General features: G+C 39.9%; 1 protein-coding gene and 1 pseudogene across 3 annotated transcripts in view; both read right to left on the bottom strand.

The window, feature by feature from the left end:
- Window positions 1-11,306, bottom strand: part of MARCHF8 (membrane associated ring-CH-type finger 8) — a gene marked incomplete at both ends in the record, with an annotated part of 41,018 nt that extends 29,712 nt beyond the window's left edge. For both annotated transcript variants that reach the window (XM_080693671.1, XM_080693673.1), the window contains one exon: window positions 11,205-11,306. In XM_080693671.1, coding sequence (XP_080549797.1) covers window positions 11,205-11,306 — 102 coding nt within the window. The remainder of the gene's footprint in view (window positions 1-11,204) is intronic.
- On the bottom strand, window positions 5,933-7,645 carry LOC308262105 (protein LSM14 homolog A-like; annotated as a pseudogene). Its single transcript has 3 exons — window positions 6,565-7,645; window positions 6,126-6,355; window positions 5,933-5,999 (listed from the first exon to the last, which is right to left on the bottom strand). The product of its transcript is annotated as a protein LSM14 homolog A-like (transcript).
- Window positions 11,307-18,289: the final 6,983 nt, after the last annotated feature.

Here is an 18,289-nt window from a genome sequence, read left to right as displayed (position 1 = left end):
CCATTGTGTACATGTCCCACAGTTTTGTAATCCATTCCTTCCTCTGTCCTCACCATTTTGTTTCCATTCCTTTGCAGAAGAAACCTTTTAGTTTGTTACAATTTCATGTGTCTGTATTTGCTTTCCCTGCCTGTGTTTTTGGGGTCATTTTTTAAGAAATCACCTGTCATGGAGTTTTTTCCTCACTTTTTCCTATTAATTTTATGGTTTTAGGCCTTACATTTAAGTTTTTAATGCATTTTAACTGATTCTTATACACGGGCTATAAGTGGCAATATCTCCAAGTTGTAGTAGTCTTATCTACATTTATGTTTCAAAACTTATATGTACAAAAGGAAACTTAGAAGTTCAAAGCCATCAATTGAAACTTAATGCTCAGCAGTACCACTCTCTTTATGTCTAGAAAAGCATCAGAATTTGCCTCTTCACTCTCAAGGAAAACAAGCCTTTACAGCAGAAAGCAATCATTTAGTTAAGAGGTCATCTTAGACTCTTAAATGGCACGTGTGCTACATATTTCCTATAAATTGGGAGACATCCCAGGACTTTACCACTGTCTGTTTTTTAAGACTGTGATCACTGTCTTTTACCAGGTAGAAAAAACAACCTCAGAAACAGATCTGAAAGAGCCACTCCAGGGCCCAAAGGAAAGCTACAGATACAGAACAGCTACCAATTACCACAGTAAGTCTGGTTTCCAGGGGTGAGAAATGCTACTACGGCTTGAACGTGGTGTGACCACACCAGAACTCATGTTGTGGTGTGGACCCAAATACACTGGTGTTGACGGATAAGTGGAGCCTTTAGGAGTGTTCTGTGCTGCTAGGATGAATATGGCTCCCATGAGGGAGGTTAGCGGTCATCAGAGTGAGTTGCTACAGAGAGTCTGGCTCCTCCGGGACCTCCTCACTTGGCTCACCCACATTCAGCTTTTCTGCAGTGAATGGAGCAGCATAAGGTCCCCAACAGAAGACTTCTGGCCTCCAGAACTGTAAATGAAATAAGGCTCTCTTCTTATAAATTACCAAGTCCCAAGTGTGCTGCTATAGACATATAAAAAGGATGAACACAAAAAGCCTCTTGAGGCTCTTGCAGGTGAGGTAGACAGGCGGCTTGAGAAGCTGTGCAAATGGCCTCAGAGTTGGTGATGCCTAACCTGACAGTAATCTGGAACAGAAATGTTTTAAAAATGCATATTCAAGATGCAAAAAGAAGCCAGGAATGGTCTAAAAGTGGTAACCAGAATGCTGAGTGTCAACAAACTGATACATTAAACAAGGAATTTAAAAATTTTTTTAAATATACTTTTACTGGTGCATTATAATCTCGTGTCATAATGAAGCTCAGGTTGATAAGGACATAAATGCACTAAGCACTTGGTGGGCTTCCCCCAGCCACCAGCTCACTCCCCCTCCCCTTACCTGTACATGATATTGAGACTGGCATTGGTAACTTTGTGCATGTACATAAGCTCAATGGAAATGTTTCCTTTACCAATTCTCCCTCCCCACACACCTCCATCACCTCAGTGGGGGTTTCCCCATTATCTACAGTCCCTCTTATATCCCAATGATTACTCTTTAGCTTCTGCATATAAGAGAAAACATGAACCTTGAATTTCTGCGACTGGCTAATCTGAGCATAATATTCTCTAAATCTATCCATTTTCCTGCAAATGACCTAATTTTGTTCTTCCTCATGGCCGAGTGGAATTCCATTGTGTGCATATCCCATAATTTCATAATCCATTCATCTGTTGTGGACACATAGGTTGGTTCCATAATTTTTCTATTGTGAATTGTGCTTCTATAAACATGTGTATGAATGTATCACTGTAATATTCTGATTTCAATTCCTTTGGAGAGATACCCAGAAGTGGTATAGCTGGATCATATGATGATTCCATTCCAAGACTCTGAGGACCATGGTGTCTGCCCTAATTTGCAATCCCAGCAACAGCATATAAGAGTTACTTCCCTACATACTTACCAGCATTTGCTGTTTGAATTCTTGATGATTACCATTCTTATTGGAGTTAGATGGAATCTCAATGCAGTTATTTTTTATATGTGTGTTGTACTGAGGATTGATAATTCTACTTCCAAGCTATATCCCTAGTCTATATTTTATTCTTTATTTTCAAAAACAGGATCTCACTAAGTTGCAGAGGACTTCACTAAGTTATCTGGGGCTGGCCGTGACTCTGCAATCCTACTGTCTCAGCCTTCTAAGTACTGGGATTACAATTGTGTGCCACCACTATGGGTCTCAGGGTAGTTTAGCATTGCACCTCCCTGATTGCTAATTATATTGAACATTTTTACATATTTATTGAACATTTGTATTTCTTCTTTTGTGAAATGTCTACTTGGTTCCATTTTCCATTTTTGATTGGGTTATTAGGAGTTGTTTTAATATAAAGTTAGTCATATATTCTAGATATTAGTTCTCTACCAGCAGAGTAGCTGATAAAGATCTCCCATTCTGAAGGCTCTTTCTTTACACTCTTGATGGAAGAGTTTACTGAACAGAAACTTCTTAGTTTAATGCCATCCCACTTATTAATTCTTGTTTTAGTTTCCTGAGCTTGGAGGAAGTTCCTACCAGTGCCTGCATGTTGGATTTTTGTTCCTACACCCTCGTCTAGTCATTTCAATCTCTGGTCTAATTTCCAAGTCTTTCATCCATCTTGAGTTAACGCTTGTGCAGGGTGAGAGGTTGGAGTTTAATCCCATTTTTCTACAAATGGATAACCAGTTTTGCCCACACCATCTGTTGAAAAGGTTGTCTTTTTTTCTAGCATATGATTTAGGTACCTTTGTCAAAAATTAACTGGCTGTAAATGTTCCATTGGCCTATACATTAGTTTTTGTACCAATACCATTCTGTTTTTATTAATTTGAAGTCAGGTATTGTGATGCCTACTACATAGTTCTTCTTGCTGAGAATTGCTTTGGCTATTTTGGGGTTTTTTTCCATATAAATTTTAGGAATTTGCTGGGCATAGTGGTGCACGCTTGTAATCCCCACACTTGGGAGGCAGAGACAGGAGGATCGCGCAGGTTTGAAGCCAGCCGTGCTGGCTTAAGAGACCTTGTTTCCAAATAAAAGTATAAAAAATAGGTCTGGGAGTGTAGCCCAGAGGTAGAAGGGTTTCCAGGAACCCCAGTACCAACAAAAATAAAAAATAAAAATAAATAAATAAATAAATTTCAGGATTTTATTTTTCTATCTCAAAACAAGGAATTTTTATCCTAAAGAATAAAACTATAGTTCCTGGAAGCAAAAAGTAGATCTGAGCAATAGGAGAAAGCTTGAGACAGGTTGGTTTTTTTTGTGTGTGTGCGTGTGTGTGTGTGGGGGGGTCTAGGGATGGAACCCAGGGGCATCCAAGCTACACCCCTTGCCCTATTTTTTATTCTTAATTTTGAAACCGGGTCTCACTGAGTTGCAGAGGACCTCACTAAGTAGCTGAGGCTTTCTGCGAACCATGATCCTCCCGGTCTCAGCCTCCCAAATGCTGGGATTACAAGCGTGCGCCACCACACCTGGCTGAGACAGTTTGTTTTTATCAGACCTTAAATCTCTAGCAACCAAAAAACACAGAAGAACACTCTTTGGAAGTAGAAGGTCAGGACCATGGTAAATACTCTAACAGGGCCTTCAAAACGAGCTGGCCCTTATGGTACAGAGTAGGTTCAAGCACTATACTAGAAGCCATGTTAGATGATGGAAAATTCTGACATATTAAAATTCTAGGTTTTTCCAGGTTCCTAATATTACACATTTATTAATTATAAGAGAATAATTCATCTGGTAGAGGAAAAAACAATGATTAAGAGGTAAAAGCATGGTAAATGTGCTTCAAAATACTGTTATTTCTTAGACAATTGTGAGGCTGACTTCTGAGGAGATGTCAGACACAGGTGAGTATAGTATTAACTGTCAACATTTATTTATCTACAGAGCAAATATAAAAGTGTTTATTTAACTATCACCCTGATGCCTAATGGTAAAAAATCCTCCTGTTGACCTCAGAAGCAAGAAGATGAGGCCAATAGTGGCCAGAAATAGCACAGTTTATAAACAAATGAAAGAAAAATACCACTTTCACTGTCCATGCAGCTTACTGTTTAAATATGAGCTAACCATGGAATTACCTTTTCGTTTATCCCTTTTCCAGAATACCACAGTGTATACTAGTTCTTTCAGAATCTCAGTTTAAAGGGGTGGAGAGAAAAAAGTTTAAAAAAATGTATTTTATGGAGAATCAGGCCTGATTAGACTTCACCAATCCAAGGTGGTCATGCTCAAGTCTTTGGTTTGAAAAGGAGACATGGGGGCGAAAGGCAGAGAGCAGGGCATCTCCTCAGCACATCCATGGCAACAGTGGCCTGGCTCCAGAACCAGCACCTTCCCCCTCAGTCAGCAGTGCTGGCTACAGAAGTGGCAGATTTTTCAGCCATGGTGAAGACAGATGTGTTTTATAGGAAGTGGCAATAGCAACTTTTGGACTCGTCAGCTCCTGAACTCAGCAGAGAAGTCTTCCTGGGCTGGAAATAAGCTCTTCCTAGAGACCAAGGAAAGGTTAGCTACTCTCTATGCATCTGCGTCTGTGTTTCCTCTTCTTAATCTAACTGGAAATGATGCTGTTCCTAACAGTAGATCCTAAAACTCTTATGTGTTCACAAGAAGATGAAATGGACATTATTCTAAAAGAAAAGTAAATTACAAAGAATGTCAAATGAAAAGTGTACTTCCAAACACTGACTTAATGGTGAAATGTAAAACTTTTGGACTTTAAAAATTTATTTACTAATAATTCTATGCTAAACTGTACACAATTTTTTGCTGACTTTAAAATGTTTATTCTTAGCTGGGTGTGGTGGCGCACGCTTGTAATCCCAGCATTTGGGAGGCTGAGACAGGAGGATCATGGTTCGTGGACAGCCTCAGCTACTTAGGCCCTTTGCAACTCAGTAAGACCCTGTTTCAAAATAAAGTATAAAAAATAGGGCTGTGGGTGTAGCTCGGAGGTAGAATGCTTCCAGGTTCCATCACTGGTACTGGAAAAAAAAATTTATTATTTAAAAAATCAGTTGCTTTTTATACATCTACACAAAGTTCTTAATATTTCTCTGGCAACTGAATATATGGAATTTTACAATATAAAAAGTTACCTTTGCCTAAGAAATAGTTTTTACTGTGTGTACATGATTGACTGACAAAATTCTCTACCATCCAGCACCCTAAGTAATTGATTAAATAAACTACCTCATATTACAGGATTTCCAAAAAGAAAAAAAGAAAGCTATAGACAGACAGACAGACACACACACACACACACACACACACACACACACACACTCACTCACACTCTGTGGCTCAAAACACAGTATCATGGCCCTATCTGCAAGAAACTTGCAATAATTGCCAAATATATTTGGTGATAAAAAATTCTTTCAGTAGCTGGGCGTGGTGGCACACGCCTGTAATCCCCACACTTGGGAGGCGGAGACAGGAGGATCGCGCAGGTTCGAAGGCAGCCTTGCTGGCTTAAGAGACCCTGTTTCCAAATATAAAAAAGTAAAAAATAGGTCTGGGAGTGTAGCCCGGAAGTAGAAGGGCTTCCAGGAACCCCAGTACCACCAAAAGAAAAAAAAAATCTTTCAGTAATGAAAAAAATACTTATAAGTCCCACTGAAGTACTGCTTTAGCTTAACTATACATAAGAAATTACTTAACCTTCTACTATTCCAAATATACTTAGTAACTGCACTGTATCTCTGAAATTAAGCAGAAAATAAACAAACAAATGAAACCCAGCGCTGGTGACAAATATACAGCACATTCTTTATTCTTCACAAAGACTGAAAAAAATTTTCAGGACCATGAAGAGCTAGAAATTCACCTATTTTCAAAGACTTGTAGACTATGCAACAGCTTTGTTGTCTTTCCTATATTCAAATTTTTCAAACTCCCTGCCCCCATGACTTCCTCTGACTCCACCACAAAATCCTCGAGGAAGCCAAGCATGGTGGCGCAGGGGACCCTGTTTCCAAATAAAAATGTAAAAATAGGTCTGGGAGTGTAACCCGGAGGGCTTCCAAGAACCCCAGTACCACTAAAAAAAAAAAAAAAAAATTCCTCGAGGGATAGTAAAGGTATTACCTCTGCCATCACCACGCCCTCTGCCACCATGGAAACCAAGACCTCCTTTGCTTTGGTACCCTCCACGGCCACAGTTTGGGCAAAATGGGATTCCAAATGTATCAGCATTTAAAAGTTCTTCAGCCCAGGTCAGTCTTTGTTCCCCATTATCATCACAAGAAATGTTATCAAAGAAAGATTTCATCTTATATTAGGTCCAAGTGGATCTTCATTTTTTTTTTTTTTTTTTTGGTGGTGGTACTGGGGTTCCTGGAAGCCCTTCTACCTCCGGGCTACACTCCCAGACCTATTTTTACATTTTTATTTGGAAACAGGGTCTCCTAAGCCAGCACACGCGGCTGGCTTCGAACCTGCGCGATCCTCCTGTCTCTGCCTCCCAAGTGCGGGGATTACAAGCGTGCGCCACCACGCCCGGCCAAGTGGATCTTCTTCATCAGCATTTTCTTCACTGTTTTGGGCTATCAACTCCTGAGTCTCCTTTACCTTCACCATTTATAGGCTTCTCTTGTTTCTCAAGTTTATCTTAAGTTTATTATGAAAATCTGTCAATTTCCTTGTTAAATTGTGCATTTGCATTTTCAAAGTCAAAGTCTTTTCAAATTTCATAGGACCATCTAAAGGAATACCAAATCTTCCCCTGACACCTCGGCGACCCCTGCACCCTCTGCTTGGAGCAGAAGAACCACCTGGAACTACTTGTCTCTTGCTATCATTTCTGAGTTGCTCAATTTCTGGTCTTGAAATTTTGTGGGCTTCTGCTCACCTGTGTTCTTGATTCTCTATTGCTTTTTGGCTGGTAGATGGCAAAGGCCTCGTTGAGGCAGGGCTCCTTCTCCCAACAGGTGCTGGAGCAGGTAAGTGGGCCGAGGTGGTCTGTACTGCTTGTCCCATGCCATGGTTGGACTTTTTCTCAAAGATCTGAGGGCTTGAACGACCCTGAGATAACTGTGTTTTTATAGCCCTTGTATGCTGTGTAAAGGCAGAACCAATTGCAAAAGTCGACTTTGAGATAATGTGCTGCTGTTTGATGTTTCAGTTCCAAACGATGTCAAGGAGCTTCCAGAAACACCAACAGCACCAAACTGCTGCCCAACTAATGAAGTTGGACTGACAGTATGTTGGCATCCTGCCAAAAAAGATCCATAGGAACCCAGGATTAGAATTAAGAAGTAAATTAACCTAAGGATTACTGAAAAATAGCTGGGTCCTGAGGCAAAGAACATTGTGGGTTTGGTGGCTCACAAACAGTGAGGTCTTTAACATCACTCCCACGGAATATAATGTGTTCAAAAACATCATCTCAAGGTGGTATTGGATGATCTGTTGGTCTGTCTTTTGTACCAAAGGATCAAACTTTGGCAAGGGCCACAGTGGAGTTCTCGGTGTCGATGGTGTAGAGGCTATCCTCGTAGTAGATCTCCACCTTGGAGATGAGGCTGATCTTGCTGCTGATGTAGGGGATGCCCCCGCTCATGGTGCCACCGCTGCAGAGCCCCAGATCCCACACTGCTCCATGGCACTGCACCAGCTCCACTAACCTTCCCACCCTCCCACCCCGCCGGCAGCAATTCACAGGATGATTTTTAGTATAGGTCTAACTGGAATCAAACAATGTATTTCTTTGTATTTGTGATATAACCACGACATCAAGTTTCCATATGCAGACCAGAGTCTGAAAAGCAATGGATCAATGTCCATAAAACCCTAAAAAAATACTCCTCTTTAAGAAACATTTACTAAAGTGAAGTGGCAACAGAAATCCTTTTAAAAATTACAAAACCTTCTACTTATTCATCAACTGTAATGACTAGTATATGAAAGTCAACTCTCCAAAGAAGACACAAATTGTAGACACAGGCTCATGCAGTAGGTGCTACAAAAAGAATTGAGCACAAATTCAATTTTGGGATAGCAAGAGACAAAAGTGGGATAAGTTTTTTCTTTGCAGTTCTGAAAACAGGAGACAAGGGGACAGAAAGAAAGGAGGGGTTCCTCTGAAGAGCTGCTTTCTCATCTCTTCCTCAAGAACCTTCCGAGCATAGGAGGTTCAGAAATCATACTGAAAGATTTGAGGTTAAATTTGTACCAGGAAAACTGGGGGGGGGGGGGGGAATGGGCTCCACTGGTCACAAATTTACCTTCTAACCAATCATGATGTCACATTTCAGGCCTTAGAAACCTATAACCACTGCTCCCAGCACCATGCCGGCAGCTGCCCATGCTCTCAGGGCCCTGCCAGCTTCTGCTTTCAGTGCAGTTCCACCTCTGCCACACAGTGGCCTGTGACTACCAGTGTTGTCAGGTTTGTCCCAGGCACTCGCTTCTTTTCCATCAATACCAATCAAATCCCTAATTGCATAAATAAAACCAGTCAATGCCATTTATTTAAACCTTGAAGACCCTACCACATAGATCAATTCAATAAGCATTTATTGAAAATCTACTTACAATGAAATCTGTCATCGGGTATATATCTAGAAGAATCTCCCTTTTTGGCCTAAAATTGGACATTTTCCTTTCTCTGTTCCACAGAGTTTGTATAACTTTCTCATATACATGCTGCTACAGTTTAAATGTCTATCTGCCCCAAATTCCTATGCTGGGATCCTGGTCCCCAAAGCGACAGTATTTGGTGGTGACACATCTGAGAAAAACTGGGTCCTGGGAATGGAGCCCTCACGATAGGGTTAGTGCTCTTAGACGAAAAGACACAAGGGAGTTTGCTTCCTCCTTCTCTCCTCAGTAGGCGAGGACATGGCAGCTAGGCTACTGCTCAGGTCAGGAAGCGGGACCCCGATCTCACACTTCCAGTTTCTATAACTGTAAGACATCAATGTTTGCTGTTTAAACCACTTGGTTTGTGGTATTTTGTTACAGCAGCCAGAGCTGTCCAACATATGTACCAAGTAATCTCGGCCATCTGTTGTCCAAATTCAACACTGCAATGAATGATGAACAGACAGTTTTGGGGTGGTATATATTAAGCACCCAAGACCAAGGTTATGTTTAGTTATTTTAGAAATCTACTCCAAGTATTAATTTAAATAAATCTTCCATTGACAGAATATGGGAAAAATATTTCAAGGTATTCTTCCATTTATTTCAGTAAATAAAATCCTGAAAATAACATGACATCCTCTAATTATCTACCCTGCCACTATCCTCAGCCAGCATTTCAACCAGCACTGGTCAAAACATAAATGAAGAATATGGAAACTTTGTTCAATTTATACCAGAATTATTATTTTCTGCAGTCCATGTACTTCAAGATAATATGACAGATGTTTTTAAAGCTGCTTTATGGAATAAGAGAAAGAATCATGTAACATCATATATAATAATTCACATTCAAATGAGACATTATTTCTTAGTCATGGGCAAAGATTAAGTTTAACCATAAAATAGAAATTCTCTAAGAACTAACTGGCAAATGTTTATACAACACGCTGTGAAGGTAAGAGAGAAAAAGCTGGGCGGCACCTCCGATTACTTCATGTCCCTCCCTACAAGCATCCACCACACCCAATGGGTCAGGAAACTAAATCTCCCTTTCTCCCCATTACTGCTATCCCAGATAAGGTCAATGATACCTTTTTCCTGGGCCAAGGATCTGCAGGGATCAGCCTGTGTGCCAAAACCAGCCTTTACCTGTTTTTATTTCTTTTGTTTGTTTTGGCGGTGCTGAGGATTGAACCCGGGACATTCTACCTCCAAGTGACTCCTCCAGCCTGATTTGATTTCTTATTTGGAAACAGGGTCTCACTAGGTTGATGAGAGTCTCACTACTTGCTAAGGCTGGCTGCAAACCTATGGTCCTCCTGTCTTAGCCTCCCAAGTACTGGGATTACAAGTGTTTACCACCATATCCAGCTTCTGCCTGATTTTTAAACAACATTTTATTTGAACAGAGTCATGCCTACATATTTACACATTTCTCCACGTGTTTCCACACTATAGTGACAGAGCTGAGTAGCTGTGACTGTCTGGCTCACAAAGTCTAAAATACAGTCCTATACCACACAACTGTGTAAGATCCTATCACTACTGACATTTTGCCTGTCTTAGTATATTTAAATCTATTCTATGATGTTTGAACAATGATGAAATCACATTACAAGCCCATTTCTTGGAATGTAGAATGTATCCCCATCAGTAAGCAATGTATGACTAGATTTACAATCTAGCTCTTTGCAGGAAATGTTTGCCAAACATGGACTCTGTAAGCTATTAAATAATCCTCTAACTAGTTTTCCTACAAATTATCAAATCCATTCTTCAAACTCCAGCCTCAGTGAGTTTTACAAACAAAAATATGATCATTCATTTCTTGTACACAGAAAAAATAAAATTTCTTAAAGTAACTTCCTGCTAATTCTTCCACCTCCTATCTTGCTACTTCCCAATCTGACCTTTATGCTCAAGTTACTCTGTTTTACTCTCCTTAAATGTACCTTGCTCTAATCTTTGGGCATCCAGCATGAAGCATCTCCTCAATCCAGGATGCTCTACCTTCTCCCTTTCTCCTAACCAACTCCAGGTCACTGTTACAGCTTACCACACACATGCGGTCTTCTCTAGAAAGACATGCTTGATTCCTGGCCGTGAACCAAGAGTCCTGAACTTCCTCCAACATCAACCTTATTAAACTCATATGATATTTGATGGTCAATTCAGATCACAACCAGTATGAGGGCAGATGGGCTGTGTGGTATTTAACATGGTGCCCTCTGAAACAATCAAAGCATTCCTAAAATTTTGTTCCAACAAATATATGCTTTGAATCATATTCTGCAAATTCAAAGAATATTATCCTGGTTATTTACTAGACATAACCAGGTAAACTTAACCAAGATCTGAAAACCTAGAACCCTTACAAAAGACAATTGCTGCTGAGGAGAACTATTTGCGTGCCTCAGAGGATATCCCCAGGGTAAACTGTAATCTTCAGAGCTAAAGTAAAATTCTAGATCATATTTAATACAATCTTAGTAAGAACAACAAAACCAAAAAAAGGGGGGGTATTTTCTCATTACCTGTTCTTCCTTCTCCTTTTCTTTGGTCTTACTTTTGAAGACTTTAGCAGAGGTGGCATCCCGGGGTGGAATGGCAGAAATCTGATGCAGTGGCATGCTCATCCCAGCCTCCCGTCCAGTCTCCCTCTCTACAGAAGATAGTCTCTACTGACAGGGTCATTTTGGGCCATGGACTTTAAGCTGAGGGAAGTGAAGAAAAACATAACTGGGTTAAAACATGTTTCAAAATTTCCAAGAGGGAGATTAGCATTTTATATTTATATTTAAATAAGCTTCAATGGCAGATGGCACTTCTTCCCAAACTGTCTAAAAAGTCAAAGTAGTTCCTATCAAGATGAGAGTTGACTTTGCAGAAATTTGACAAGCTAGTTCCAGAATTCAGGAAAAAACAAAACAAAACAAAAATACAGACTAGCCAAAGCAATTCTCAGCAGTAAGATCCATGGACACAATACCTGACTTCAAATTATACTACAGAGTGACAGTCATGAAAACAGCATGGTATTGGCAAAAAAAAAAAAAAAAAACAGACAAATAGACCAGTGAAACAGAATAAAAGATGCAGAAACAAGTAGACACACTTATAAACACTTGATTTTTTTTTTTACAAAGTTGCCCACAACATACACTGGAAAAAAGAGCCTTTTTAACAACTGATATTGGAAAAACTGGTTATCCATTTTGTAGAAAAGTGGAATTAAATCCCTACCTTTCACTCTGCACAAGATTCAACTAGAGATGGACGAAAGACCCTCCTGTCTCAGCCTCCCAAATACTGGGAGTACAGGCATATGCCACTATGTATGGCTTAAAGAACTCTCTTACAATTCAATAGCAAACCCAATTATAACTGGTTACTCATTAGCCATCAGAGAAATACAAATTAAAACATGAGATAGCATTTTACTTATGTACCTAATTAAAGATAAATAACAAGTGTTGGCAAGTATATGGTGATACTGAAGCCTGATGCTAGTAGTAGGAATGTCAGCAGCTGCTCTGAAAAACAGTCCAAAATGTTAAGCATGTTACCATATGACCTAGCCACTTCGCTCTTAGGGCACACACACCCAAAAGAAATAAAAACATCTACCTCATTCATGAATACTGCACAAAATACTGATTACAAATGTTCACAGCTCAGTACTCCTAATAGCCAAAAGGCAGGACAACTCAAATGTCCATCACCTGACAGATAAATATGTGGCATTATCCACTCAATGGAATCACATTCAGGAATAAAAAGAATAAAGTACAGATACATGCAATATAGACGAATGTTGAAAAATATTCAGTGAAAGCCAGTCACAAAGGCTCATATATTATGACAAATTTGCATGAATGTCCACAGTAGGTGAATCTATAGAGACAAAAAGTAGATTTGTGGTTGACAAGGGCTGGGGTGGGAAAAGTTTCTTTTCAAAGTAATGAAAATACTTTAAAATTGGCAATGTTGATGGATATAGTAAGTCTTGAGTACACTGAATGCTATAAGGATATGCTTTTTGGGTTTTTTTAGATCTTTTTTTGCAGCCCAGGGGCATTCTACCTTTGGGCTACACCACCAGCCCTATTTTTTTTTTATTCTTTATTTTGAAACAGGGTCTCACTGAATTGCAAAGGGCCTCACTAAGTTGCTATGGCTGTCTGTGAACTGCAATCTTCCTGTCTCAGTCTCTCAAATGCTGGGATTACAAGCGTGTTCCACCACACCCAGCTCATAAGGGTATACATTTTAAGTAACTAAACTGTAATGGATGTAAACTATATCTCAATAAATCCGTTTTTTTAAATGTGCAAATAGTTAAAGTGGACTAAGAAAGTCAGGCATGGTGGCATATGCTTCTAATCCCAGTACTTGGGAGGCTGAGACAAGAAGATCACAGGTTCAAGGACAGCCTCCCAAATAGTGAGACTTTCATCAACCTAGTGAGACCCTGTTTCAAAATAAGAAGTAAAACCAGGCTGGGGATATAGCGCAAAGGTAGAATGCTTCTGAGTTCAATACCCAGCACCACACACAAAAAAAGTGGACTAAGTAATAAATCCATTTAATTTTCCTTTGTGCTGTCTTTCACATATACACCCAGATGACATGGGATGGCCATTGCTTCTCTCTCACTCTTCTATTTCTGAGAGATAATACCAAGAGCAAAACATCAACAGTCAGAAACTGACATTCAAGTCCTCATACAAATGGAGAGACTTCTAACCCCATACCTCCTGCCTGTAAAAGCCTAGAGTATAGCCAGTATTCAGTTCACAGGGCTGCTGTGAAGCTCAAGACTGTGCCATGCGCACATGCGTATAGGCTCTCCCAAGGGTGCACACCAGCAGGGTTTGCCAGGCATTTGCAGTAATGTCCTCTCACTGTATCACAAAGGCCTATTTGCTTTATCTTTTCAGTACTATTTTCTATGCCCTTATGCCTCAGTCTAATATAACACTTGGCCAGCTGGAACCTTAAATTCTTTCGGACATTTATTTGGACCTTTCGAAAAACTGAGGGGAACCAAGGATGGTAATGCCACCCCTTTAAGATGAGCAGGAGGAAGTCCTGTTGACAACGAAAATCAGCATGGCTCCACAACTAAACTGTCCTGTGCACTTTCCAGATGGCCAAAATAAACAAACGATTCTGCTTATTCTAACAACGCTGTAGACAAATACAGATAATGACACGGGAGCCAGAAAACTAAGAAGCCAGGTGCAGCCTCCTATGAAATGATCACCCACGAAAAAGTCCACCATCCTCCCTGCACCCTTGCTTGTACTTTCACGGTGCTAGATCCCAGTAGCACCCTGCTCTGCACCCCAGCTTCTGCCTATACATTCACAAGACAGGGATGTACCAAAGAGCAAGGGTAACAGGGGCATGTTCAATGTGCACACACTTGAGCCTCACACGACTGTAGGAAACCCAAGGTATGTTCACAGTGAAGATGGGGAGCCACCACCGTACAGGACTAAGACCTGGTCTCCCAAGAAAGACATGCAAAATCAGCCATTTTTGCCATTAGATGCCACAGGTGACAAAACCTAACATCACTATAGAGTTTCAAAGCCTTTGAGAAAGCAGCAATTAGAATTCCTAATAACATTAAAAAAAAAATCTAAGCTGGGCATTGTGGTGCACGCTTGTATTCCTAGTACTGGGGGAGGCTAAGACAGAGGATTGCAGGTTTGTGGCTAGCCTTTGCTACTTAGGCCCTCCACAACTTAGTGAGACTCTGTTTCAAAGTAAAAAATAAAAAAATTAAGGCAGGGGGTGTAGCTCAGAGGCAGAATGCCCCTGGGTTCAATTCAGAGTACTGCAAAAGAAAGAAAGAAAAGAAAGAGAGAGAGAGAGAGAGAGAGAGAGAGAGAGAGAGAGAGAGAGAGAGATCTAGCTCAAACCAAAATTTAATATGCACAGCAAAATTCTTAAGAGACCTTTTAGCAGGAAGATCCCAAGCAAGGACAGCCTGATCAACCTGGTGAGACAGTTTCTAAAAATAAAGACTATGGATGTAGTTCAGTGTTAAGAGTGCTTGCCTACTATGTACAAAGCCCTGGCTTCAATCACCAGAACTGTAAATAAAAATACATATATATATATTGGTTGAACTAGTTTGCATTCCCACCAACAGAATGGATAGCAAAACTGTGGGAAATACACACAATGGAATTCTATTCAGCCATAAAAAAGAACAAAATTATATCATTTGCAAGAAGATGGAAAGCCCTGGAGAACATTATGCTCAGTGAGATCAGCCAAGCACAGAAGGAGAAGGTACATATGTTTCCTCTAATATGCCCAAACTAGGAAACACAGAGGATACCAGTGAGACTCCAAATATTGGAGGGGAAATACTAGCTAAGTTTGAATGGTAAGATAGGAGAGGAGGAAGGCCGATCTTGATTAATGAGGGTCTACACCTGAACATGTGTAAAATTATGAATAAGACATGTTTAACCTGGACAACCATTGGTGGGAGGGGGGAAGGGAAAACGGGGGTAGGGGGAAGAGGGCACCAAATATAGTTTAAATGTATACTATTTATGTTCAATAAAAAAATTATTAAAAAAATAAAAATAAAAAATAAATGTACATCACTTTCAATATGTTCCACTTATAAATAAAATAAAATATGGAAAAAAATAAAAAATACATATATATATTATTCTAATTAAACTAAAAAGCAAAATAAGCACATTGTCACTACTATTTTGTGTGTGCGTGTGCGTGTGTGTGTGCGTGTGTGAGACAGACAGAGACAGAAAGAGACAGAGAGAGAGACACAGAGGAAGGAAGGAGAGAAAGAACCCAGGGCCATTCTACCTCCAAGCTACACCCTAGCCCTATTTTTATTTTTTATTTTGAAACAGGGTCTCACTAAGTTGTAGAGGGCCTCACTAAGTAGCTGAGGCTGGCTGTAAACCTGATATCCTCCTGTCTCAGCCTCCCCAGGACTGGAATTACAGTGTGCACCACCACACCCAGCTATCACGGCTATTTTTAACATATGCTTAAATTTCTCTGCAAATATACAAAAGAAATCTATACACACATGTGTGCACACTGAGTTATACAGAAGAGTATAGTAGCAAACAAAGGGAGCAGCCCAAAATTATAGGAAGGAACAAGTTATTCAATAAGTAGTACTGGGATAACTTTGTTAACGATCTTAAAGGGGAAACTATCAATTTATACCCACACCTCATTCATCAAAATAAATTCTGACAAATATAAAAGTTAAATATAAGCACACACAGAGAAAACATTTTCAATTACACCTTTAGAAACTAAAGGGAAAATGACTTTCAAAGCCTAGAATTAATGTTAAAAACCACAAAGAAAAAATAGTTTGTTGGTATAACTCTCTAATGCTTCACTTGTGTATGGATGTACAACGATTAATAGCACTAGCACATACAGGAAGTGAGGAGCAGGGTGTGTGTGGAGGGAAATGCACCAAGATACTGTTGCATACAGAAATGTATCACTTGAACCTTACTATGATGTGTAACCACAATGCACCAATAAAATAAAAAGTAAATAAATTAGACAAAGGGAAGACTGGAAAATGTGTAGTATACGAGACAGAAAATTAATCTTTTTCACAGATGTGTTAATAAAAATAAAAATTTAAAAACCATTAAAGCCTCATAGATGAGGACATAGGAATAGCCACTTCATGAATGAGGACAGAGAGACAATAAAGCATCTGGTTTACTCTCCCAGAACATTACTGACATCTTCATATCAAGGAAAGGCAAACAGCTCACAGAACCACATTTTCCCCTAACAAATTCCTACAAAAAACATGGTAAAAACCTGTCAGCTTAGCCTGTGTTCTCACAGCCTTCTGTGAGAAGCTCCAAAAACAGAGAATACCCACTGGAGAAATGGCTGAGCCAAAGGGCCCACAGGCCAAAAAGAAGCTTCTGTTTGGTAAGCTTAGCCTGAAAAAGCATGCAAAAATCAAGAGCCCCAAGATGTTCAAACTAAGTAACTAAATTGGGGAAAAGCTATTTAAATTGTAGTATTTGTAGAATCAAGGAAATAGCATGTAGTAATTATAAGCAATAAAGAAGTGTAGAGAAGCAGGTGATAAAATTACACACACATAACTGGGCGTGGTGGCGCACGCTCGTAATACCCACGCTTGGGAGGCAGAGACAGGAGGATCACGCAGGCTCGAAGCCAAGCCACGCTGGCTTAAGAGACCCTGTTTCCAAATAAAAAGGATAAAATAGGTCTGGGAGTGTATCCCAGAGGTAGAAGGGCTTCCAGGAACCCCAGTACCACCAAAAAAAAAAAATTACGCACAAACATCACACAATATTCATAATAAATATTATAATGACAGCAGTTGAATGAAGCAGTATGTTTTTTTTCACTTCTCTGATTTTCAAATCTTTAGTAATGAGACATTAGTTTTATAGTTAAATATATATATGTATATAGCCGGGTGTGATGGTGCACGCTTGTAATCCCAGTACTTGGGAGGCTGAGACAGGAGGATTGCACAGGTTCGAAGACAGCCTCAGCTCCTTAGTGAGGCTCTCAGCAACTTAGTGAGACCCTGTTTCCAAATAAAATATAAAAAAAAATAAGTCAGGGATGTAGCCCAGAGGTAGAGGCCCCCGGGTTCCATCCCCAGGACCACACACACAAAAATAAATATATATATGTATATATAGGTATATATGTATATTTAACTATAAGTATATAAATAAATTAAATATAAAATATACACTTAAACACGTAAATATATATGCTCCGTACTTATAACAAAGAGCTGAAACGATTCCACACAGGTTGGCAATCATCAGCGTGTCGTTCTCCCTAAGTTGACCTTTTGTGAGGAATGTGTGTCTGATGGCCTCACAGAATGCAAGTCTAGCATTTCTACTCATGTAAAGGAGGAGGACACAGATGGTTTTCACTGTAGGATTTTCTTTATGTTTCTCTTCCATCTTTCCAGCATCTCTTCTAATGTTTTTGCACAGTGCTTTCCCTTAAGAAAGGCAATGTGCATCACGGAGACACTGTCATTCTTCATCAAGTTCTTAGGTCATTACCAAAGTTGCCTACCTTGTAGACTACATTACTTAATATTTTACTTACATTGAGACTAATTTTAGTTATATTCATGCCATACTTTCCACAAAATGCAAATGCAATGGACTGGCCGTTACACAACCCCAGACACAGATGGAGCGCGGAGCATGAACTCGTAGCAAGCAGGAATCCAGCATTATGCCACAGCAGACAAGGGAAGCTTGGTACCTGCCCACTGTTCAGAAATTTGAGCACTGGCCCACTGCTCCCCGCCCCCTCAGCGTGTGTATCTCTGGTGCTATGCTAGAAACATATCTGTGGCAGGAACCATTATCTTTTACAGAATGCAGAAAAGAATAATGAACAAGAGCTGTTCGTAAATGTGGTTTTCTCTTACTCATGGTTATAAAAGAAACTTCTTGTTCTAAAATAGTGTAGAAGCCTTCATTCCACCAGAGGAGAATGAACTGTTCCTGCTTAATAGAGTTCCTTGTGTGGGAAGTCCACATATAGAGGGTTTGACTGCGAGTTTGCACAC

This window comes from Muscardinus avellanarius, assembly GCF_963383645.1.
Source record: "Muscardinus avellanarius genome assembly, chromosome: 4".
NCBI classification, from domain to species: Eukaryota; Metazoa; Chordata; class Mammalia; order Rodentia; family Gliridae; genus Muscardinus; species Muscardinus avellanarius.
The sequence above is the reverse complement of the archived record's forward strand: the minus strand, read 5'-3'. Positions and strand labels throughout refer to the sequence as shown.